The following is a 26,947-nucleotide window of genomic DNA, read 5'->3' on the forward strand; positions in this document are numbered from 1 at the left end:
ATTTGCGACACTGTCAAATCCAATAGTGTGAATCCTGAAACTTACAAACTTCTGCTGTTCCCATTCTCTTTAAGGGATAAGGCCGCTCAATGGCTAGAAACATTTCCGAAGGGAAGCATCAACACTTGGGATGATTTGGTGAGTAAGTTTCTTGCCAAATTTTACCCCCCTCAAAGGATCATCAGGTTAAGGACTGAAGTGCAGACATTCACGCAATTGGAGGCTGAAAATCTGTATGAAGCATGGGAGAGATATAAGGCTCTGCTGAGGAAATGTCCATCAGAGATGTTCACTGAGTGGGATAAGCTGCAGAACTTCTATGAAGGGCTCACTCTAAAGGCTCAAGAGGCACTCGATCACTCAGCTGGAGGATCATTGCAACTGATGAAAACTGTAGAAGAAGCTCAAAATCTCATTGACATGGTGGCTAACAATCAGTATTTCTTTGCTCATCAAAGGCAACGCCAACCATCACAAAGAAGAGGAGTAATGGAGCTGGAAGGAGTGGATTCAATCTTAGCTCAAAACAAAATGATGCAGCAATAGATTCAACAACAATTTGAGCAAATGGCCAAAAGAATTGATGGCATACAAGTAGCATCAGTGAGTGCCACAAGCCAACCAACCAATCCTTGGGGGCAGAATGAGGAGAACCAAGAGGAACAACAACAAGAGCAAGTGCAGTATATGCACAACCAAGGTTCAAATGAGGTGTATGGTGATACCTACAATCCATCCTGGAAGAACCACCCAAACCTCAGATGGGGGGATAATCACAACCAAAACCAACAACCATGGCAGAGGAACTCAAACCCAAACACCTTAAAAAACAACCAAAACCACAACCAACAGCAGACTAGCCAAAACCCTTACAGAAAACCCCAAAATAACTTCCCCAACTCCAACCATTTTCCACCCAATAACCAACTCACTAACCAAAACATTCACCATCAATCATCAACACCCCATAACCAAGCAACTTCACATGACTCTCAGAGGATCACCAACCTGGAAATGCTAATGGAGAAGATGATGAAAAACCAAGAATTGACAGCACGGAACCAGGAAGCATCCATAAAGGGCCTGGAAAGGCAAATTGGTCAGCTCTCCAAGCAATTCACCAATGAAAGACCATCAAGTTCCCTGCCGAGTGACACAATCCCAAATCCTAAGGAAGAATGCAAGGCGATACAATTAAGGAGTGGGAGAACATTGATGAGCAACAATGACACTACAAAGAAGCAAATGGAGAGCAGCAAAAGACCAATAGAAGATGAAAAGCCAACAAAGGCAGATGAAGCCGAGGATCAAGTTGTGATGCCAAACAAGGACACTGAGAAACTCAAAGAGAAGAACAACCAGCCACACAGTTCAAAAGAAGTGATTCAGGGACAGCAGCAAGTGGGAAAGAGCATCACACCTCCACTGCTATATCCCCAGAGGTTCAGCAAAGAAACTAAGGACCAACATTTTCATAAGTTCCTTGAGACTTTCAAGAAGTTGGAGATCAATATTCCCTTGGCTGAAGCACTTGAACAAATGCCTCTGTATGCCAAGTTTTTGAAAGAGCTTATCAACAAAAAGAGGAGTTGGCTTGAGAAGGAAACTGTGTTACTCACTGAGGAATGCAGTGCTGTGATTCAAAGAGGCATTCCACCAAAACTCAAGGATCCAGGAAGCTTTGTAGTCTCATGCACTATTGGCAGAATGGTTCTCAACAAAGCTCTCTGTGACCTTGGTACCAGTATCAACCTAATGCCTCTCTCAATGATGAGAAAGCTTGCCATAGAAGAGCTTAAACCCACCAGGATGTCATTGGTCATGGCTGACAGATCAATCAAAACACCCAATGGAATTGTGGAAAACCTGTTGGTGAAGGTTGGGAAGTTTATTTTCCCAGCAGATTTTGTGATTTTGGATACTGAAGAGGAAGGAAACAATTCAATCATTTTAGGAAGGCCATTTTTAGCCACAGCAAGAGCCATCATTGATGTAGAAAAAGGAGAGATGATCTTCAGGGTCCACAATGAACAAATGGTCATAAACGTTTTCAAGTCAATGCAACACATTTCTGAGCAAGAGGACTACGTGAGAGTGGATATGATAGAGAGTTTGGTGGAAGAAATGTTGGAAGATAACCCTCAAGAGCAAGAAGAAAATCAAGAGACAATAGAGGAACAAGTAGCCGAGATGTCTATTGAGCAAGAGGAAAAACAAGACAAGAAGGGAGAAGTACGAAAACAAGAACTGAAGCCATTACCCACCCATCTCAAATATGCATTCCTGGGTGCATCAGAGAGCTTCCCAGTGATCATCAATTCGTCCTTGACAAAAAAGGAAGAAGGAGAACTTCTTGATGTACTCAAAGCTCACAAAGATGCTTTAGGATGGACCATTGACGACCTGAAAGGCATCAGCCCTACAGTGTGTATGCATGATGAGCGGATAATTTATACGCTTTTTGGCATTGTTTTTACATAGTTTTTAGTGAGTTCAAGCTACTTTTAGGGATGTTTTCCTTAGTTTTTATGTTAAATTCACATTTCTGGACTTTACTATGAGTTTGTGTGTTTTTCTGTGATTTCAGGTAAATTCTGACTGAAATTGAGGGATTTGAGCAAAACTCTGAAAAAGGCTGACAAAAGGACTGCTGATGCTGTTGGATTCTGACCTCCCTGCACTCGAAATGAATTTTCTGGAGCTACAGAACTCCAATTGGCGCGCTCTTAACGGCGTTGGAAAGTAGACATCCAGGGCTTTCCAGCAATATATAATAGTCCATACTTTATTCGAATAATGACGACATAACTTGGCGTTGAACGCCAAGTACATGCTGCTGTCTGGAGTTAAACGCCAGAAAAACGTCATGATCCGGAGTTGAACGCCCAAAACACGTCATAACTCGAAGTTCAACTCCAAGAGAAGCCTCAGCTCGTGGATAGATCAAGCTCAGCCCAAGCACACACCAAGTGGGCCCCGGAAGTGGATTTATGCATCAATTACTTACTCATGTAAACCCTAGGAGCTAGTTTATTATAAATAGGATGATTTACTAATGTATTAGACATCTTTGGTCTCAGTTTTGTTTTATTCTTCATCCTAAGAGACTATTGATCACGTTTAGGGGGGGCTGGCCATTCGGCCATGCCTGGACCTCTTTCACTTATGTATTTTCAACAGTGGAGTTTCTGCACAGCATAGATTAAGGGTGTGGAGCTCTGCTGTACCTCAAGTATTAATGAAGTTCTATTTTCTTTTATTCAAATCTCTCTTATTCTTATTCCAAGATATTCATTCGTACCCAAGAACATGATGAATATAATGAGTTAGATAACCCTCATTATTATTCTCACTTATGAACGCGCGTGATTGACAACCACTTTCGTTCTACATGCAACAAGGCTTGAATGTGTATCTCTTAGATTCCCCAACAGAATCTTCGTGGTATAAGCTAGATAGATGGCAGCATTTATGAGGATCCGGAAAGTCCAACCTTGTCTGTGGTGTTCCGAGTAGGATCCTGGGAATCCGGAAAGTCTCACCTTGTCTGTGGTATTCCGAGTAGGATTCCGGTAATGAATGACTGTGACGTGCTTCAAACCTGTAACCTGCTGGGCGTTAGTGACAAGCGCAAAAGAATCAATGGATTCTATTCCAGTAGGAGCGGGAACCAACCGGTGATTGGCCGTACTGTGACAGAGTGCGTGAGCATTAGCTTTCACTGCGAGGATGGGATGTAGCCATCAACCATGGGTGATGCCTCCAGACTGGTTAGCTGTGCGAGTGACAGCCGCATAGGATATTTCCCCGAGAGGATGAAAGTAGCCACAGCTGATGGTGAACCCCTATACAAAGCTTGCCATGGAAAGGAGTAAGAAGGATTGAGTAAAAGCAGTAGGAAAGCAGGCGTCCTTGAGCCATGCAGCATCTGCATATACTTAACTGATACCTCTACTAATGAATCTGCATAAGTATTTCTATCCCTTTTATTATGTATTTTCTTTTTATTTTATATTTCCGAAACCATAAACAATTTTAATCTGCCTAACTGAGATTTGCAAGGTGACCATAGCTTGCTTCATACCAACAATCTCTGTGGATTCGACCCTTACTCACGTAAGGTATTACTTGGACGACCCAGTACACTTGCTGGTTAGTTGAACGGAGTTGTGAATTCAAATAAGGACAATTATTGAATAAATTCATACAAGTACAAAGAACAAGTGATCACAATTTCGTCCACCAAGTTTTTGGCGCCGTTGCCGGGGATTGTTTGAGTATGGACAACTGACGGTTCATCTTGTTGCTCAGATTAGGTAATTTTCTTTTCAAAAATCTTTTTCAAAATTTTTCTTTTTATTTTTCGTTTTTCAAAACTTTATTTTTGAAAAAAAATTAATTAATAAAAATACAAAAAAATTCATAAAATCATAAAAATAAAAAATATTTTGTGTTTTTGTTTGAATCTTGTGTTAATTTTTAAGTTTGGTGTCAATTGCATGCTTTAAAAAATTTTGTTCTTGCATTTTTCGAAAATTTCATGCATTCATAGTGTTCTTCATGATCTTCAAGTTGTTCTTGACAAGTCTTCTTGTTTGATCTTGATGATTTCTTGTTTTGTGTCTTTTGTTGTTTTTCTTGTGCACTTTTGCATCCATATTTTTCATGCATTAAAGATTTCTAAGTTTGGTGTCTTGCATGTTTTCTTTGCATCAAAAATTTTTCAAAATTATGTTCTTGATGTTCATCATGATCTTCAAAGTGTTCTTGGTGTTCATCTTGACATTCATAGCATTCTTGCATGCATTCATTGTTTTGATCTAAAAATTTCATGCATTGAGTATTTTTGTTGTTTTTCTCTCTCATCATTAAAAATTCAAAAATAAAAAAAAAATATATCTTTTCCTTATTTCCCTCCAAATTTTCGAAATTTTGGGTTGACTTGGTCAAAAATTTTTAAAAATTAGTTGTTTCTTACAAGTCAAGTCAAAATTTCAATTTTAAAAATCTTATCTTTTCAAAATCTTTTTCAAAAAAATCATATCTTTTTCATTTTGTTCTATTTTTCGAAAATTTCAAAAATCTTTTTCAAATTATTTTCAAAATCTTTTTCTTATCTTTATATCTAATTTTCGAAAATTAGCTAATAATTAATGTGATTGGTTCAAAAATTTGAAGTTTGTTACTTTCTTGTTAAGAAAGGTTCAATCTTTAAGTTCTAGAATCTTATCTTGTAGTTTCTTGTTAGTGAAGTAAGTAATTTCGAAATTTTTTGAATTAAATCTTTTTATCTTTTATCTTATCTTTTTCAAAAATTTTATCTTTTTCAACAATTTTATCTTTTTCAAAATTTGATTTCAAAATATCTTATCTAACTTACTATCTTCTTATCTTTTTCAATTTTAAATTTCAAATCTTTTTCAATCAACTAACTAACTTTTTGTTTGTTTCTTATCTTTTCCAAAACCACCTAACTACTTTTCCCTCTTCTATTTTCGAAAATGTCTCTCTCTTTTTCAAAAATTCTTTTTAATTAATTTACTGTTTCATGTTTTAATTTTAATTACATTTTATCTCTAATTTTTGAAAATCACTAACTCCTTTTCAAAAATTATTTTCGAATTTTCTCTTCTCCTTTTATTTAATTATTTAATTACTAACACTTCTCTTCACCTCTCTTCATCCATAAATCCGAATCACATTCTTCATTCTTCTACCCCCTTCTTTCTCTACTAACATAAAGGAATCTCTATACTGTGACATAGAGGATTCCTCTTTCTTTTCTTGTTTTCTTCTCTTTCATATGAGCAGGAACAAGGATAAAGGCACTCTTGTTGAAATTGATCCAGAACCTGAAAGGACTCTGAAGAGAAAATTAAGAGAAGCTAAATTACAACAATCCAGAAACAACCTTTCAGAAATTTTCGAACAAGAGAAGGAGATGGCCGAAAATAATAATAATAATGCAAGGAGAATGCTTGGTGACTTTACAAAGCCAACGTCCAAGTTTGATGGAAGAAGCATCTCCATTCCTGCCATTGGAGCCAATAACTTTGAGCTTAAGCCTCAACTAGTTGCTTTAATGCAACAAAACTGCAAGTTTTATGGACTTCCATCTGAAGATCCTTATCAGTTTTAACTGAGTTCTTGCAGATCTGTGAGACTGTAAAGACGAATGGAGTTGATCCTGAAGTCTACAGACTCATGCTTTCCCTTTTGCTGTAAGAGACAGAGCTAGAGTATGGTTGGATTCACAACCCAAGGATAGCCTGGACTCATGGGATAAGCTTGTCACTGCATTCTTAGATAAATTCTTTCCTCCTCAAAAGCTGAGCAAGCTGAGAGTGGATGTTCAAACCTTCAAACAAAAAGATGGTGAATCCCTCTATGAAGCTTGGGAAAGATACAAGCAGCTGACTAAAAGATGTCCATCTGACATGTTTTCAGAATGGACCATATTAGATATATTCTATTATGGTCTCTCTGAATTTTCGAAAATGTCATTGGACCATTCTGCAGGTGGATCTATTCACCTGAAGAAAACGCCTGGAGAGGCTCAAGAACTTATTGATATGGTTGCAAACAACCAATTCATGTACACTTCTGAGAGGAATTTCGTGAACAATGGGGTACCTCAGAAGAAAGGAGTTCTTGAAATTGATGCTCTGAATGCCATATTGGCTCAGAACAAAGTGTTGACTCAACAGGTCAACATGATCTCTCAAAATCTGAATGGATTGCAACATGCATCCAACAGTAATAGAGAGGCAGCTTCTGAAGAAGCTTATGATCCTGAGAACCCTGCCATGGCAGAGGTTAATTACTTAGGTGAACCTTATGGAAACACCTATAACTCATCATGGAGAAATCATCCAAATTTCTCCTGGAAGGATCAACAAAAACCTCAACAAGGTTTTAATAATGGTGGACGCAATAGGCTGAACAATAGTAAGCCATATCCATCATCTTCTCAGCAACAGACAGAGAACTCTGAACAAAACACTTCTAATTTAGCCAATATAGTCTCTGATCTGTCAAAGGCCACTTTCAGTTTCATGAATGAAACCAGATCCTCCATTAGAAATCTGGAGGCACAAGTGGGCCAGCTGAGTAAGAAAGTCATTGAAACTCCTCCCAGTACTCTCCCTAGCAATACAGAAGAGAATCCAAAAGGAGAGTGCAAGGCCATTGATGTGATCAAAGAGGCCGAATGCACAAGGGAGGAGGGGGACGAAAATCCCAGTGAGGAAGACCTCTTGGGACGTCCCTCAAGTAAGAAGGAGTTTCCTATTAAGGATCCAAAGGAATCTAAGGCTCATCTAGAGACCATAGAGATTCCCTTAAATCTCCTTCTGCCATTCATGAGCTCTGAAGAATATTCATCCTCTGAAGAGGATGAAGATGTGATTGGAGAGCAAGTTGCTCAATACTTAGGAGCTATCATGAAGCTGAATGCCAAGCTGTTTGGTAATGAGACTTGGGAAAGTGAACCTCCCTTGCTCATTAGTGAACTAGATACTTGGATTCAGAGAACTCTACCTCAAAAGAAACAAGATCCTGGCAAGTTCTTAGTACCTTGCACCATTGGCACCATGAGCTTTGAAAAAGCTCTATGTGATCTTGGGTCAGGGATAAATCTTATGCCACTCTCTGTAATGGAGAAGCTGGGGATCATTAAGGTACAACCTGCCTTGTTCTCATTACAATTGGCAGATAAATCCATAAGACAAGCTTATGGAATAGTGGAGGACGTGCTAGTAAAGGTTGAAGGCCTTTACATCCCTACTGATTTCATAATCCTAGACACTAGGAAGGAAGATGATGAATGCATCATCCTAGGAAGACCTTTCCTAGCCACAGCAGGAGCTGTGATAGATGTCAACAGAGGTGAGTTAGTCCTTCAATTGAATGGGGACTACCTTGTGTTTCAGGCACATGGCCATCCCTCTGTGACAAAAGAGAGTAAGCATGAAGAGCTTCTCTCAGTTCAGAGTCAAGAAGAGCCCACACAGTCAAACTCTAAGTTTGGTGTGGTGAGGCCACCACCAAACTCTAAGTTTGGTGTTGAGACCCCATATCCAAACTCTAAGTTTGGTGTTGGGAATACCACACTTAAATTGACCTGATCACCTTGTGGTTCCATGAGAGCCACTGTCAAGCTATTGACATTAAAGAAGCGCTTGTTGGGAGGCAACCCAATTTTATTTATCTAATTTTATTTTATTTTGTTTCTTTGTTATTTTTGTGTTTAATTAGGTACATGATCATGAGGAGTGACGAAAAAAATCAAAAAATTAAAAACAGAGTCAAAAACAGAAGAAAAAAATTTTTCACCCTGGAGGACGCACGGGCTGGCGTTCAACGCCCAGAAGGTGCATCTGGCCGGCGTTCAACGCCAGAACAGAGCACCATTCTGGCGCTGAACGCCAGAAACAAGCAACAACCTGGCGTTAAACGCCAGGAATGTGCACAGAGAGGACAAACTGGCGCTGAACGCCAGGAACAAGCATGAAACTGGCGTTCAACGCCAGAAACATGCATTACATGGGCGTTGAACGCCCAGAACATGCACCAATGGGCGTTTGAACGCCAGAATGATGCATGTAGGCATTTTACATGCCTATAGGGTGAAGGAATGGTATTTCTTTTACACCTCAGGATCTGTGGACCCCACAGGATCACCTCAGAATCTGTGAACCTCACAGGATCCCCACCTACCTCGCCCTCTCTCTCTCCATTCATGGTCATTCCTTCTGTTTTTCATTCACCACCCACATTTATCCACTCTTCCCCATACACCCCACCTACCTTTACAATTCATATTCTCCTTCCCACCCAATCCTACCCATATAGCCGAATCCATCTCCCCTCACTCTCCTCCATTTTCTTCTTCTTCTTCTTCTTCTCTTCTTTCTTCTCTTGCTCGAGGGCGAGCAATATTTTAAGTTTGGTGTGGTAAAAGCATAAGCTTTTTTTTTTGCTTTTCCATTACCATTAATGGCACCTAAAGCCAGAGAAACCTCAAAGGGAAGACAAAAAGCTTCCACCTCTGAGTCATGGGAGATGGAAAGACTAAAAATATAAGCCATCATAGCTCAGTGGTAGAACATGTGGCTGCAAATCAAGAGATCCCTGAGATACCTCAGGGGATAAGTTATCCTCCACAAAAATATTGGAAGCAACTAAGGGGAGGAACACAAAAATTACTAGGAATCATTCAACAGAAGCAAGGAAGAGACATAGAGGAGCTCAAAGAGCACCATTGGTTCTTCAAAAAGGCGCCACCCTCACTCAGGTGGATTCATTCCTTGATTCTTTATTTCTTTCTGTTTTCGGTTTTTAATTATTGTGTTTATCTATGTTTTTTTTCATGATCATTAGTATGTAACCATGCCTTAAAGCTATGAATAAATTCCATTAGTCCTTCACCTCTCTTAAATGAAAAATGTTTTAATTCAAAAGAACAAGAAGTACATAAATTTCGAATTTATTATTGAATTTAATTTAATTATATTGATGTGGTGACAATACTTTTTGTTTTCTGAATGAATGATTGAACAGTGCATATGTCTTTGGATATTGTTGTTTATGAGTGTTAAAATTGTTGGCTCTTAAAAGAATGATGAACAAAGAGAAATGTTATTGATGATCTGAAAAATCATGAAATTGATTCTTGAAGCAAGAAAAAGCAGTGAAAAAAAAAATTTTGGCTAAAAAGAGTATATAGAAAAAGAAGGAGCAGTAGAAAAAGCCAATAGCCCTTAAAACCAAAAGGCAAGGGTAAAAAGGATCCAAGGCTTTGAGCATCAATGGATAGGAGGGCCCAAGGAAATTAAATCCAGGCCTAAGCGGCTAAATCAAGCTGTCCCTAACCATGTGCTTGTGTCATGAAGGTCCAAGTGAAAAACTTGAGACTGAGTGGTTAAAGTCGTGATCCAAGGCAAAAGAGTGTGCTTAAGAGCTCTGGACACCACTAATTGGGGACTTTAGCAAAGCTAAGTCACAATCTGAAAAGGTTCACCCAGTTATGTGTCTGTGGCATTTATGTATCCGGTGGTAATACTGGAAGACAAAGTGCTTAGGGCCACGGCCAAGACTCATAAGTAGCTGTGTTCAAGAATCAACATGCTTAACTAAGAAAGTCAATAACACTATCCCAAATTCTAAGTTCCCCAGAGACGCCAATCACTCTAAACTACAAAGGAAAAAGTGAGATGCCAAAACTGTTCAGAAGCAAAAAGCTACAAGTCCCGCTCATGTAATTAAATTAATATTCATTGATATTTTGGACTTTATAGTATATTCTCTTCTCTTTATCCTATTTGATTTTCAGTTGCTTGGGGACAAGCAACAATTTAAGTTTGGTGTTGTGATGAGCGGATAATTTATACGCTTTTTGGCATTGTTTTTACATAGTTTTTAGTGAGTTCAAGCTACTTTTAGGGATGTTTTCCTTAGTTTTTATGTTAAATTCACATTTCTGGACTTTACTATGAGTTTGTGTGTTTTTCTGTGATTTCAGGTAAATTCTGACTGAAATTGAGGGATTTGAGCAAAACTCTGAAAAAGGCTGACAAAAGGACTGCTGATGCTGTTGGATTCTGACCTCCCTGCACTCGAAATGAATTTTCTGGAGCTACAGAACTCCAATTGGCGCGCTCTCAACGGCGTTGGAAAGTAGACATCCAGGGCTTTCCAGCAATATATAATAGTCCATACTTTATTCGAATAATGACGACGTAACTTGGCGTTGAACGCCAAGTACATGCTGCTGTCTGGAGTTAAACGCCAGAAAAACGTCATGATCCGGAGTTGAACGCCCAAAACACGTCATAACTCAAAGTTCAACTCCAAGAGAAGCCTCAGCTCGTGGATAGATCAAGCTCAGCCCAAGCACACACCAAGTGGGCCCCGGAAGTGGATTTATGCATCAATTACTTACTCATGTAAACCCTAGGAGCTAGTTTATTATAAATAGGATGATTTACTAATGTATTAGACATCTTTGGTCTCAGTTTTGTTTTATTCTTCATCCTAAGAGACTATTGATCATGTTTAGGGGGGGCTGGCCATTCGGCCATGCCTGGACCTCTTTCACTTATGTATTTTCAACAGTGGAGTTTCTGCACACCATAGATTAAGGGTGTGGAGTGATGACAAGTCATCTTAGCCTAGTTTCACTAGTCTTTTTCTTTTGTTTTCACTTGAATTATGCACTTTCTTGAGGCTTAAGCAAGCCAATTTAGGTAGATTTTCATGCTTCCTTTGATTGAATCAACCATAGATAAATTAATGCAATTTCATGAGGTTTGATGCCATAATTGGTGCATATTAGGATAGAATGATCATCTCATGATTTCAAGCATAGCTTTGATGTGTTTGGTTGATTTATGATAGGTGAAGAAAGCTTGAAAAAGGATTGAAGTGAGAAGGAATGGCTAGAAGCAAAGAGGGAACAATAAAACAAGTGAAATTGAACCAGGAAATATGAAGTTGGAGTTGAAGTTAGCCCTCAAACGTTGGCACAAACTTTTGGACTTGAAGTTAGCCTCAACGTTAGCCCCCTAACTTGGAGGCTAACGTTGGAAGTTGAAAATCACTCCCAGGACTAGCCAACGTTTGCGCCAACGTTAGCCCCCTAACTTGGAGGCTAACGTTGGCATGAGAATGTCCTCCCAGGGTGCTTCACGTTTGCGCCAACGTTAGCCCCCTAACTTGGAGGCTAACGTTGGCGCCACTCCAACACAAAGCAAGGCCAACGTTAGGGTCAAAGTTAGCCCCCTAACGTTGGCACCAACGTGAGTGGCAGGAAATTGGTTTTGCTGTCATGAAAAGTTGGCCTCAAAGTTAGACCCCTAACTTTGAGGCTAACGTTGAATCCAACTTTGCAAAACTCACATCCGGTTCAATTGGTTCACTTGGGTTTCTCTCCAAGCTTCAAGAGCAATCAACCAAGGCCTCTTTCAACCCAATTCCATCAAGAGCAAAGGCCCAACTCAAGGCTTGAAGATCAATTGAAGAAAGTGTATAAATAGGCTAGAATTCAAGTTAATCGGGCAGCTCCTTTTTCAGATTTTTTTCATAGAGCTTTCCTTTTGTTTTAGTTACTGAGTGATCTTTAGTTTCTTAGTTTGGGGGAAGGAGAATTCCATTCTCTTCCTCTTAGTCTTATTGCTTTCAATTTCAATTACAATTGTCCTGGATCTTGGGTTGGAGAATTGAAGGAATTCTGTTTCAATCTCATCCTTGGATCTCTCTCTTTCTTTATTGCTCAATTGAATTTAACTTTCTGTTAATTGCTCTTCATCTAATTCCTTTGCAATTTACATTTCCCTTGCAATTGTTCTTGTTGGATCTAGGAAGGCATTGAGATCTAGACTTGGGTTTTCTAGTCTCTGGGTCCTGAGATCTAAATTCAAATTTTACATTCTGTTTAATGCTTTCTATGTTCATTTACTTTTCTGTTTAAGATCCGGTTGATTTAAATCATTTTCTACTTCTCTGCTTGTTGCAATTTTACTTTTTCTTGTTTAATTTCTGCAAATCCAATCCCCAATCCCCTTTACAATTTAAGCCATTTACATTTCCAGCACTTTAAGTTTTTGCCATTTACATTTCTTGCATTATAAGTTTCTGCCATTTAATTTCTTGTCCTTTAAGATTTAGCAATTTATTTCTTGCTCTCTTTACTTTCAATGCAATTTAAATTCTGCAAATCACCAATCAATCAATCAATTCTTGATTTGCTTGACTAAATCAACCACTAAACTAAAATTGCTCAATCCTTCAATCCCTGTGGGATCGACCTCACTCCCGTGAGTTTTTATTACTTGATGCGACCCGGTGCACTTGCCGGTTAGATTGGTGTTATTTTGGGAGAGATTCATTTCTCAAACCAAAAATATCCCATCAAGTTTTTGGCGCCGTTGCCGGGGATTGAATAGATTGACAATGATTAAGTAAGGTGGAAGTTTAGATCAAGCACTTTTTCTTTAATTTTGATTAACCCACTAACTGTTTGATTTATTGTTTAAACTAACTAAAACTTCAATTTAGCAGTAAATTGAAACATCACTGGTTTGTGAATTTCTTTTGTTATGCTTGTATGTCAGGTACAAGGAGAAGCACACTAAATCTTCATGAACAAGATGAAAGAACTCTCAGGAGGTTAAGAAGAGCTGAAAGAGGGAAGAATATTGTTGGAGAAGAGGAATCAGAAGAAGAATTTCATGAGATGGAGGAACATTCAACTAATCCACCAGGTGGAGCAGACAACAACAATGGCAACCCACCTCAGAGGAGAGTTTTGGCTTCCTATACCTTTGCCAATCCTAGACATTGTGGAAGCAGCATCTTGGCTCCAAATGTCAATGCAAACAATTTTGAACTTAAGCCACAACTCATCACTTTGGTTCAGAATAATTGCTCTTTTGGTGGAGGATCACTTGAAGACCCACATCAACACTTATCCACCTTCCTGAGGATATGCAACACTGTCAAAACTAATGGAGTACCTCCTGACAGCTACAAATTGATGCTATTCCCATTCTCTCTCAGGGATAAGGCTACTCAATGGTTGGAATCGTTTCCAAGAGACAGCATCAACAACTGGGATGACTTGGTAACCAAGTTCCTTGCCAAGTTTTATCCACCACAGAGGGTTATAAGGTTGAAGGCTGAGGTACAAACATTCACACAAATGGAGAATGAACCCATCTATGAGGCATGGGAGAGGTACAAGGCTCTGGTCAGAAAATGCCCTTCTAACATGTTTAATGAATGGGAGAAGCTGCAAAACTTCTATGAAGGCTTAACACTGAAGTCTCAGGAATCCTTGGATCACTCAGCTGGAGGTTCCTTGCAACTCATGAAAACTGCAGAGGAGGCTCAAGAACTTATTGATATGGTGGCCAACAACCAATACTTCTTTGCTCATTAAAGAAGTCGCCAACCATCACAGAGAAGAGGCGTAATGGATGCTAGAAGGAGTAGATTCAATCCTGGCTCAAAACAAATTAATGCAGCAGCAAATTCAACAACAATTTGAGCAAATGACCAAGAGGATTGACAACCTCCAAGTTGCAGCAGTCAACACTAGCCAACCATCAGTCACATGGGGACAAAATGAAGAAGTTCAAGAAGAGCAATAGCAAGAACAAGTTCAGTACATGCACTCTAATCCAAATGAAGTCTATGGTGATACATACAATCCCTCATGGAAGAATCACCCCAACCTCAGATGGGGAGATGCTCACAACCAAAACCAACAACCATGGCAGAGAAACTCAAACCAAAACAACCCAAGACACAATCAAAATTTCAACCAGCAGCAAACCAACCAAAATACCTATAGAAAACCTCAAAACAATTACCCCAATCACAACCAATACCAATCCACTAATCAAAATTCCTATCATCCACCAACCACAGCTCATAACCCACCACAAGCACCACCTGAACCCCAAAGAATCACCAACTTGGAAACCATGATAGAAAAAATGATGAAACTCCAAGAAATGACAAACAAAAACCATGAGGCCTCCATAAAGAACCTAGAAAGGCAGATCGGGAAAATTTCCAAACAAATGTTTGTTGAGAGACCTTCAAGTTCACTGCCTAGTGACACAATCCCAAATCCCAAGGAGGAGTGCAAGGCAATACAATTGAGAAGTGGGAGAATATTGATGAGCAACAATGACACTACAAAGAAACAAAAAGAGAGCATCAAAGAACCAACAGAGGATGAGAAGCAAACAAAAGCAGATCAAGCTAAGGAGCAAGTTGTGGTGCCAACCAAAAGCACTGAGGAACTCAAAGAACAGGACAACCAGCCACAAAGCTCAAGGGAAAAGATTCAAGGACAGCAGCAAATAGGAAAGAGCATCACACCGCCACTGCCATATCCTCAAAGATTCAACAAAGAGGTTAAGGACCAACATTTCCACAAATTCCTTGAGACCTTCAAGAAGCTGGAAATCAATATCCCTCTAGCTGAAGCACTTGAGCAAATGCCTTTATATGCCAAGTTCTTGAAGGACCTTATCAATAAGAAAAGAAGTTGGGATGAGAAGAAAATCGTATCACTCACTGAGGAATGCAGAGTCTTGATTCAAAAAGGGCTGCCTCCTAAGCTTGAGGACCCAGGGAGTTTCTTGTTACCTTGCACCATTGGGGAAGTGACCATCACTAAAGCAATGTGCGATCTCGGAGCAAGTATTAATTTAATACCATCCTCCCTGGTGAAAAAGCTGCATATAGAAGAAGTCAAACCAGTACAAATGTCACTGGAGCTTGTAGATAAGTCAATGGTGCACCCTAGGGGTGTAGTTGAAAATCTGTTGGTCAAGGTGGACAGCTTTATATACCCTGCTGACTTTGTAGTTCTAGAGTCAGACGAGGATGATGGTGACTCTGTTATACTAGGAAGGCCATTCCTGGCCACGGCTAGAGCCATCATAGACATAGAGAAAGGGGAGTTAACTCTCAGGATGCATGATCAGAGGGTCATTCTGAAGGTCTTACCCGAGGCACAGTTTAGTGAAAAGAAGAAAGACTCTATGGAAATTGATAAGGGAAGATCACAGCTGAAGGGAGAAAATGACAAGGAAAGTCACAGCAATACCCCAAGGACAAGGATTGTGCAAATTAATGAAGAAGCTCAAGAAGATATTGGAATATTAGCCACAAAGAAGAGAGGTCCCCAAGAGAAGCCCATGACCAGAAAAGAAAGATCAACAAAAGGAAGGATGAAAAGCAGGAACAAGACAAAAAGGGGTTGGAAGAATAGGAAGATTCCAACAGAGGGGCTTTCCAAAGGTGACAAAGTACAGCTGATATATCAACAGCTGGGGTCAAATCAACAAAATGAGGACTACTACATTGTCAGCAACATACTCTCATTAGAGCATGCTGAGATTGAACACCAGAAAACAAAGAAGAGAATCACAGTCAGGGGAGACAAATTGAGGCCCTACAAGCACCAACCACCATAAAAGAGAGCCTCAATGTCAAGCTAATGACAATAAAAGAGCGCTTCATGGGAGGCAACCCATGCTTTAAAATTCATGTCATTTTTAAATTCAATAAGTTATGATCATTTGAGCATGAACCCCCTTTCCTTTCATGAACAGGCTCACTAACTGCATGCATTGTCTGAAGTTGGTATGCTTTCAAGCAATAATTCCGTTTTACATGCTTAAAGTATCTTGATAAAGCATATAGCCAAACACTAAGTTTGGTGTTCACTGAACTTCATGAAACTTGGGAATTCATGCGTCAATAATCATACAATTGTTATTTTCCAAAATCTCATAAATAGAAAAATCCTTTTCGGTAATGAAGGCATCAATTGTGAGGCACCTTTTGTCAAGAAACAAGTTTGGTGTCCACCAAACTTTGATGTACCAATTTAGAGACACAATTGATCCTTCATGAAAAAAAAAGAGAGAAAAAGAAAGTGTAACAAAAACAATTCTTATGAACATTTGACATTGGAATTACACTAATTGGAGGAGGAGACTTATTTTCTTTATACATGACCAAACACTAAGTTTGGTGTCCTCCTAAGAGAATGTCACGGTTTAATTAATTGTTTTGTTATAAAAAGAACAACTCTAGCTACTGTTGGATAAGCTAATGTGTGTTGTCTTGTTGTGATGATTAGGTAGTCAAAGAATCTTCAATGAAAGAGACAAGACAAAGGAAAGCATAGCATGAGGACAAAATATCATCACATCAAAAAGAGAATCTGCCATTCCTCAGAAGATGGTCACGGCAAAGGCAAGGCAATGAGCATATTTTGTCTTCATTCATCCTTACATACATACCTTTGATTCCCTTAAGTCCAATTGCACCCTAGCCTTTCATTGCTCATTTAAAAAAGCTCACCACCTTTTAGCCATGCACATAACCGAATCCTTGTGGCTTTGAAACCTCAATTCTTTCATCCTTCATCATAAGCTACACTTCTTTCCAACAATCTAAACCTCCCTTCATCAATTCTTACCCCACCCAATTCGGTCTCACCTCTTTGTGCTCCAAACTCACATCAAACTCTCCAACACTCTTCACACCCCCTTTAATCTTACAAAACTCCACCAACTTTGTGATCATGGCCTCCTCATCAAGAACCAAGCGAAGAAAAGGAAAAGAACCTATGGTGGAGGAGAGCACCCCTGAATATGACCGATGGAGATTCAAGTCTTCATACTATCAATTTCAAATGGAGTGGATGAACAACAAGAAGATCTATCCAGAAATTCCATTCTTATTTCCGGATGATGGATGTCAAGAAATGAAGAACAAAATTCAAAAGAGAAGGTGGGAGGAGCTTACATCACCAGAAACCCGAATCAATGCCAATATTGTAAGAGAGTTCTATGCCAACATCCCGAGGCTTGACATGCGTGAGCCACCAACATACAAGAGCTATGTGCGGGGAGTGGAAGTAGATTTTAGCTCGAATGCAATCAAGAAAGTCTTGGGGCTAAAGTCAGTCCGCTTTAATGAACCAGGATACCAACAAAGGTTGAATGAGGATCAGGATTATGATGAGATTGCTAGAGATATTTGTTTAGAGAACTCCGAATGGGAAGGAGATGGCAAGAACCGATATAAGTATTTGAAGAGATGTGACCTCATCCCGGAAGCCAAAGGATGGTATGAGCTGATGAAAAGATCAATTCTGGGCACAGTAAACACATCAGAAGTTAACAAGGAGAGGGCTGTGATGTTGCATTGCATCATGGTAGGAGGAGAGATCAAAGTTCATGAGATTCTTGCAAAAGATATCCAACGGATTGCTGAGAAGAATTCGTCAGGATCTTGGTTGTACTATCCAAGTACCATTTGGAGGTTATGTGTGAAGGCTAAAGTACCACTGGAAGATGAGAATCCAAAGTGGATAGGCCAAGGCTTGCCCATAACCATTGAAAGAATGACAATAACTCCTGAAGCACATCATGGCCGAAGACCACATGGAAGAAGGCAAAGAGAAGAACCAATGGAAGAAGATGAGTTACACCAAGAAGAAGAACCACAAGAAGAGGAGGAACAGCCGCACTTTTTCCCACATGACAATATGGATATGACTCAAATGCAAGAAGCAATTGGAAGACTGTCACACCAATACACAAGAATTCAAGAAAGGCAACAAGAGTACCATTCACAATACTTGAAGCATCACCAAGAACAACAAGAATGGCAGCTGAAAATGATGAACCAACAAAATGAGTTTGAGTCAAAATTCACTGCAATGCAAGAAGAGCATGCCTTTCAATCTCATGAGGCATTTGGGAAGTTAGCACAAATGCAGGCCGAAACCATGAGGGCTCTCAATGAGTTTACAACCCTCCAAGATGCAAGATATGAAGTCCAAGCCGATTACAACATTAATAGTCAAATCAAGCTGAACTATATTGGAGAACATCTGAACACCATGGATCCAGCATTCCCAACATTTGAAGAGTTCTTCAAAAAGAAAAGTGAAATAGAAGCAAACAAAGCCATGATGCTTGAAGATAGAGTAGAGGAGACGATGAACAAAGCTGGGTTCTGGCGGGGTCAACAGCCAACAAACATGGACACAGGGAATGCCAGCAACCAAGTATATGAAAGAAGGAAGAAAAAGCATGACAAATGAAAGGTGGACTTGCTCCTTAATCATCACTACAAAAAAATATGCATTCTATCTGTTTGAAGTGTCTTTGCATCGTTGAGAAGTTATTTTAATAGTCTTTGCATTATGTGTGTTCATCATAAAATAAGTAAGCTAGTTTAAGTTTGTGCTTGTGTGTTCGCTTTCACTAGACTAAGAGCATGTTCTGTCCCCTGCATCTTTAATTCAAAAAAAAAAAAAGAAATGTTTGATTGTGAAGTGAGGTTCTCTGTTAGAAAGAAGTAGAATAATAGTAAGTGGTGGTATGTGTGTGATTGTACAAAAACTCACTTTTAGTGAATAAAGAGCTAGGAGGTCTTTTTCTAAGAATAGAGTGATCTACTGTCTATGAATCTCAAAAAAAAATTCCTTGGTTCAAAAGAAAAAATAAAAAGAAAGAAAGAAAAGAGATAGTCAAAAGATGGCAGAATCAAAGAAAACAAAAAAAGGGAAACAAAGCTGGACACCAATAGCTTGAACCTTAAAAATATATGCCTGTGGTGTCTATGTATTAGGATCTGCTTGGACTACTAAGCTCTTTGGAGTGCTTCAACACTCGGTGACTTGGATTAACTAATCCGGGATCATCAGCTGAAAATCCACTATCAAGAGCAACCTAACTACAAGGCATTTAGTAACCAAAAAGGTGCTGGGCATCAATGTTTAAAGGGAAAGGTGAGCCAAGTGTCCATGGTGAATAATGTGTCAAGTATAAAGAAAAGAAAATGAACTTGCTACACATGACACTCAAATAAAGCTTTGAACAAAGTAATAGCCAAGGATAAAGGAATAATGAGAGGTCATAGCAGTATGACACTTGAAGCTTGAAGGAGACTTTCTAAAGCTTAAGAATCAATAAGAAGTGAGTATGTGCATATCAACATAAAATCCCATGAACTATCAATAACATTCTGCTAGCATGAACATCTTTTTCCAATTCATTCTTTCTTCCTAAAAATTCATTTCTTGCTTGGGGACAAGCAAGCTTTAAGTTTGGTGTTGTGATGACAAGTCATCTTAGCCTAGTTTCACTAGTCTTTTTCTTTTGTTTTCACTTGAATTATGCACTTTCTTGAGGCTTAAGCAAGCCAATTTAGGTAGATTTTCATGCTTCCTTTGATTGAATCAACCATAGATAAATTAATGCAATTTCATGAGGTTTGATGCCATAATTGGTGCATATTAGGATAGAATGATCATCTCATGATTTCAAGCATAGCTTTGATGTGTTTGGTTGATTTATGATAGGTGAAGAAAGCTTGAAAAAGGATTGAAGTGAGAAGGAATGGCTAGAAGCAAAGAGGGAACAATAAAACAAGTGAAATTGAACCAGGAAATATGAAGTTGGAGTTGAAGTTAGCCCTCAAACGTTGGCACAAACTTTTGGACTTGAAGTTAGCCTTAACGTTAGCCCCCTAACTTGGAGGCTAACGTTGGAAGTTGAAAATCACTCCCAGGACTAGCCAACGTTTGCGCCAACGTTAGCCCCCTAACTTGGAGGCTAACGTTGGCATGAGAATGTCCTCCCAGGGTGCTTCACGTTTGCGCCAACGTTAGCCCCCTAACTTGGAGGCTAACGTTGGCGCCACTCCAACACAAAGCAAGGCCAACGTTAGGGTCAAAGTTAGCCCCCTAACGTTGGCACCAACGTGAGTGGCAGGAAATTGGTTTTGCTGTCATGAAAAGTTGGCCTCAAAGTTAGACCCCTAACTTTGAGGCTAACGTTGAATCCAACTTTGCAAAACTCACATCCGGTTCAATTGGTTCACTTGGGTTTCTCTCCAAGCTTCAAGAGCAATCAACCAAGGCCTCTTTCAACCCAATTCCATCAAGAGCAAAGGCCCAACTCAAGGCTTGAAGATCAATTGAAGAAAGTGTATAAATAGGCTAGAATTCAAGTTAATCGGGCAGCTCCTTTTTCGGATTTTTTCATAGAGCTTTCCTTTTGTTTTAGTTACTGAGTGATCTTTAGTTTCTTAGTTTGGGGGAAGGAGAATTCCATTCTCTTCCTCTTAGTCTTATTGCTTTCAATTTCAATTACAATTGTCCTGGATCTTGGGTTGGAGAATTGAAGGAATTCTGTTTCAATCTCATCCTTGGATCTCTCTCTTTCTTTATTGCTCAATTGAATTTAACTTTCTGTTAATTGCTCTTCATCTAATTCCTTTGCAATTTACATTTCCCTTGCAATTGTTCTTGTTGGATCTAGGAAGGCATTGAGATCTAGACTTGGGTTTTCTAGTCTCTGGGTCCTGAGATCTAAATTCAAATTTTACATTCTGTTTAATGCTTTCTATGTTCATTTACTTTTCTGTTTAAGATCCGGTTGATTTAAATCATTTTCTACTTCTCTGCTTGTTGCAATTTTACTTTTTCTTGTTTAATTTCTGCAAATCCAATCCCCAATCCCCTTTACAATTTAAGCCATTTACATTTCCAGCACTTTAAGTTTTTGCCATTTACATTTCTTGCATTATAAGTTTCTGCCATTTAATTTCTTGTCCTTTAAGATTTAGCAATTTATTTCTTGCTCTCTTTACTTTCAATGCAATTTAAATTCTGCAAATCACCAATCAATCAATCAATTCTTGATTTGCTTGACTAAATCAACCACTAAACTAAAATTGCTCAATCCTTCAATCCCTGTGGGATCGACCTCACTCCCGTGAGTTTTTATTACTTGATGCGACCCGGTGCACTTGCCGGTTAGATTGGTGTTATTTTGGGAGAGATTCATTTCTCAAACCAAAAATATCCCATCATGGAGCTCTGCTGTACCTCAAGTATTAATGAAGTTCTATTTTCTTTTATTCAAATCTCTCTTATTCTTATTCCAAGATATTCATTCGTACCCAAGAACATGATGAATATAATGAGTTAGATAACCCTCATTATTATTCTCACTTATGAACGCGCGTGATTGACAACCACTTTCGTTCTACATGCAACAAGGCTTGAATGTGTATCTCTTAGATTCCCCAACAGAATCTTCGTGGTATAAGCTAGATAGATGGCGGCATTTATGAGGATCCGGAAAGTCCAACCTTGTCTGTGGTGTTCCGAGTAGGATCCTGGGAATCCGGAAAGTCTCACCTTGTCTGTGGTATTCCGAGTAGGATTCCGGTAATGAATGACTGTGACGTGCTTCAAACCTGTAACCTGCTGGGCGTTAGTGACAAGCGCAAAAGAATCAATGGATTCTATTCCAGTAGGAGCGGGAACCAACCGGTGATTGGCCGTACTGTGACAGAGTGCGTGAGCATTAGCTTTCACTGCGAGGATGGGATGTAGCCATCAACCATGGGTGATGCCTCCAGACTGGTTAGCTGTGCGAGTGACAGCCGCATAGGATATTTCCCCGAGAGGATGAAAGTAGCCACAGCTGATGGTGAACCCCTATACAAAGCTTGCCATGGAAAGGAGTAAGAAGGATTGAGTAAAAGTAGTAGGAAAGCAGGCGTCCTTGAGCCATGCAGCATCTGCATATACTTAACTGATACCTCTACTAATGAATCTGCATAAGTATTTCTATCCCTTTTATTATGTATTTTCTTTTTATTTTATATTTCCGAAACCATAAACAATTTTAATCTGCCTAACTGAGATTTGCAAGGTGACCATAGCTTGCTTCATACCAACAATCTCTGTGGATTCGACCCTTACTCACGTAAGGTATTACTTGGACGACCCAGTACACTTGCTGGTTAGTTGAACGGAGTTGTGAATTCAAATAAGGACAATTATTGAATAAATTCATACAAGTACAAAGAACAAGTGATCACAATTTTGTCCACCAATGCATAAGATCCTCTTGGAAGACAACTCCAAGCCAGTGGTTCAACCTCAAAGAAGGCTAAATCCCACAATGAAGGAAGTTGTCCAGAAGGAAGTAATGAAGTTGTGGAATGCAGGGATAATCTTCCCAATATCTGACAGCTCATGGGTAAGCCCGGTCCAAGTTGTACCAAAGAAAGGAGGGATGACGGTCATCACCAATGAGAAGAATGAGTTAATCCCTACTAGAACAGTGACTGGGTGGAGGATGTGCATTGATTACAGGAGGCTGAATGATGCCACCCGCAAGGACCATTTCCCTCTCCCCTTTATTGATCAAATGCTTGAAAGATTAGCTGGCCATGCTTACTATTGCTTCCTTGACGGCTACTCCGGATACAATCAGATAGTGGTGGATCCAAAAGACCAGGAAAAGACCTTGTTCACATGCCCATTTGGAGTTTTTGCCTATAGAAGAATCCCATTCGGGTTATGCAATGCCCCAGCCACTTTTCAAAGGTGTATGCTTGCAATTTTTTCAGATATGGTCGAAAAATTCTTAGAGGTCTTCATGGACGACTTTTCTGTTTTTGGTGATAATTTCAATGCTTGCTTGCAACATCTAACTCTTGTCTTGAAACGGTGTCAAGAAACTAATTTGGTTTTGAACTGGGAGAAGTGCCATTTCATGGTACGTGAGGGTATTGTTCTTGGTCACAAAGTTTCAAGAAAAGGGATAGAAGTTGACAAGGCAAAAGTGGAAATCATAGAAAAGCTTCCTCCACCAGCTAATGCGAAATCTGTTAGAAGTTTCTTGGGGCATGCAGGATTTTATAGAAGGTTTATCAAGGATTTTTCTAAAATAGCTAAACCTTTGAGTAATCTGCTTATGATTGATACTCCTTTTGTTTTTGATGAAAATTGCCAGCATGCCTTTGAAACTTCAAAAAACAAACTCACAACAGCACCAATCATCACACCCCCAGATTGGAAATTACCTTTTGAACTCATGTGTGATGCAAGTAACATTGCAATTGGTGCTGTGCTTGGCCAAAAGAAGGGAAACTTGCATCATGTCATATATTATGCAAGTAAAGTATTGAATGAGGCTAAAAAAATTACACCACAACAGAGAAGGAATTGTTAGCTGTAGTCTATGCATTTGATAAGTTTAGATCATATTTGATAGGATCCAAAATTGTGGTTTATACTGACCATGCCGCCCTTAAGTATTTGATGTCAAAGCAGGATGCTAAACCAAGACTTATCAGGTGGATATTACTCCTACAAGAATTTGATATTGAGGTAAAAGACAGGAAGGGCACTGAGAACCGAGTTGCGGATCATTTGTCGAGGCTACCACAAGAAAAAATTCAAAAAGCCTCCCAGCCTGTGAATGAAAGTTTCCCAGATGAGCACCTTTTGCAGATCCAGCAAACACCTTGGTTTGCTGACATAGCAAACTATAAAGTGGGAAGGAAGATACCTCAAGAGCTCTCTAAGCAACAAGTGAAGAAGTTAATCAATGAAGCAAGAAAGTTCTTATGGGATGAACCCTTCCTGTTCAAGAGATGTTCTGATGGAGTAATTAGAAGATGTGTCCCTGAGAGTGAAATAAGGGATATCTTGTGGCATTGCCATGGTTCAGCTTATGGTGGACACTTTGGCCCAGAAAGAACAGCTGCAAAGATACTGCAGAGTGGCTTCTATTAGCCAACTATCTTCAAGGATGCCAGGGAGTATGCACACCAATGTAATGAATGCCAGAGTGCGGGGGGGCTGACAAGAAGGAATGAGATGCCTCAAAATTTCATCTTGGAATTAGAATTATTTGATTTATGGGGAATTAATTTCATGGGACCCTTTTCCCCTTCCTATTCTTTCAGATATATCTTGGTAGCAGTGAAATACGTCTCAAAGTGGGTGGAAGCCATAGCTACAACCACCTGTGATGCACAAATTGTTCTGCAATTCCTTAAGAAGCATATCTTCACTAGATATGGAGTTCCCAAGGGTCTTGTGAGTGACGGTGGTAGCCATTTTTGCAACAAGCAGATGGAGAAACTCCTCCATAAATATGGAGTCATTCATAAAGTAGCCACACCATATCACCCTCAGACCAATGATCAGGCTGAATTAGCAAATAGGGAATTGAAGAAGATTTTGGAGAAGACAGTAGGAAGTACAAGGAAAGATTGGGCTCGGAAGCTGGATAATGCACTCTGGGCATACAGGACAGCTTTCAAAACTCCCATTGGGAAGTCCCCCTTTCAGCTATTATATGGCAAATCCTGTCACCTCCCTGTAGAGCTTGAACACAAAGCGTTTTGGGCTACTAAACTCCTAAACCTGGACTCTGAAGCAGCAGGGGAGAAAAGGTTGTTGCAGCTAAATGAGCTGGATGAATTTAGGCTAGAAGCTTATGAAAATGCCAAGATATACAAAGAAAAAGCCAAGAGATGGCATGACAGGAAAATCTTGAAGAAAGAATTCAAACCTGGCCAGCAAATACTCTTATACAACTCAAAACTCAAGATATTCCATGGCAAACTTAAATCTAAGTGGACTGGTCCATACTTGGTAACCAAAGTTTTTCCTTATGGGAATATTGAATTGTTAGACGAAGTAACAAAGAGTCAATTTACAGCGAATGGTCACAGAGCAAAGCTGTACTTAGGAGGACAATGGGACAAGGAAAAAGAGGTTCAGAGCCTACAGCCTTCTTAAAAAAAAATTGAAGGGTGTCAAGCTAGTGACAATAAAAGAGCGCTTGTTGGGAGGCAACCCAGCCTGAGGTAGTTTTCTTTTCATAGCCTTTTCAATAAAAATGTTGAATAATTGGTATGCATTGCAAAGAGCTAAGTTTGGTGTTGCACACCAAAATAATTGAAGGGAGAATGAAGGATTCTAAGTTTGGTGTTCCACCAAAACCTCATTTAAAAGCACATTCTCACTTCCTGACCAATGCTAGCTCCAAGCAATCAAACAGATTATTCAACCACTTAACTGCTTCCTAGTCTTAACTCCATAATCTTTAGCAAAGACACAAGATCTTACATATAATTAACCTGTTGTGTCAAACGAAGTGGCAAGGAATTAAGTTTGGTGTTCCCACACCAAATTTAATCCAAAAGCCACACTCTGTTCATATGTACTAATCAGTCGTCTAAGGGCTTGAGAAGCAAGCAACTTTTGAGAATTATGCAGGAAACTAACCACCAATTGAAGACATTATGCATCATAACTCAAAAGAGGCACAACAGAAGGAAGGACAAAGGAACTGCAAACCAATAGGTTGTATCTATACTTAACTCTTGCTGTTGAGAAATGATTTGACTTATACCTTGCTAAAGTGTTCATCTAATGCAAGTAGAATCACTCTTTGCAATAAGTAAGCTAGTCTAAGTGTGTGCTTGTGTGTTTACTTTCACTTAACTAAAAGCATGCTTTGTCCCCTGCATCTTTAATTCAATAAAAGAAACGTTTTGAATGTGAAGGGAGTTAGTTCTTTGTTAGATAGAAGTACAATAAAAGTAAGTGGTGGTATGTATGTGTGATTGTATGATAGCTCACTTTTAGTGAATAAGAGAACTAGGCTGTCTCCTTTTAAGTAGAAAGTAGCTCACTGTCTATGAATCTCAATCAAATAAAAGTCCTTGGTTAAAAAGAAAAATACAAAAAGAGAAAAGAAAGAGCCAAAAGTGGCAAAAGAACAAAAGAAAAAAAAAGAAACAAAGCTAGACACCAATAGCTTGAACCTTAGAATATATGCCTGTGGTGTCTTTGTACTAGGATCTGCTTGGATTATTAAGTTCTTTGGAGTGCATCAACACTTGGTGACTTGGGTTAACTAACCCGGGATCATCAACTGAAAGTCCATTATCAAGAGCAACCTAACTACAAGGCATTTAGTAACCCAAAGAGGTGCTGGGCATCAATGTTCTAAGAAGGAATGTGAGCCAAGTGTCTATGGTGAATAATGTGTCAAGCATAAAGAAAGAAAAGAACTTGTTACACATGACACTGAACTAAAGCTTATGAAGAAAATAATAGTCAAGGACAAAGGAATAATGAAAGGTCATAGCAGTGTGTTGCTTGATGCTTGAGGGAGACTTTCTAGGCCTAAAAGTCAATAAGAAGTGAGTATTTACATATCTACATAAAACCCCATGAGCTACCAATAATACTCTGCTAGCATGAACACCCTCTTCCATTTCATTCTTTCTTCTCAATAATTCCTTTCTTGCTTGGGGACAAGCAAGTTTTAAGTTTGGTGTTGTGATGACGAGTCATCTTAGCCTAGTTTAACTAGTCTATTTCTTTTCTTTTCAATTAATTTTATGCACTTTCTTGAGCCATAAGTAAGCCAATTGGGTAGAATTCCATGCTTCCTTTGATTCAATCAACCATGGATGAATTAATGCAATTTCATGAGATTTTGTGCTATAATTGTCATATATTATGAAAGAATGACAAATTCATGATCTTGAGCATAGCTTTGATATGTTTGGTTGATTG

General features: G+C 39.2%; 1 protein-coding gene across 1 annotated transcript; it reads left to right on the forward strand.

The window, feature by feature from the left end:
- Positions 1-1,215: 1,215 nt before the first annotated feature.
- Positions 1,216-13,133, forward strand: LOC130957182 (uncharacterized). The gene is made up of 2 exons (XM_057884052.1): positions 1,216-2,424; positions 13,113-13,133. The coding sequence occupies exons 1-2, from the start codon at positions 1,216-1,218 to the stop codon at positions 13,131-13,133; spliced, it is 1,230 nt and encodes a 409-aa protein (XP_057740035.1).
- The last annotated feature ends 13,814 nt before the right edge of the window (positions 13,134-26,947 follow it).

The sequence above is a fragment of the Arachis stenosperma genome, chromosome 10 (genome assembly GCF_014773155.1).
Source record: "Arachis stenosperma cultivar V10309 chromosome 10, arast.V10309.gnm1.PFL2, whole genome shotgun sequence".
NCBI lineage: Eukaryota > Viridiplantae > Streptophyta > Magnoliopsida > Fabales > Fabaceae > Arachis > Arachis stenosperma.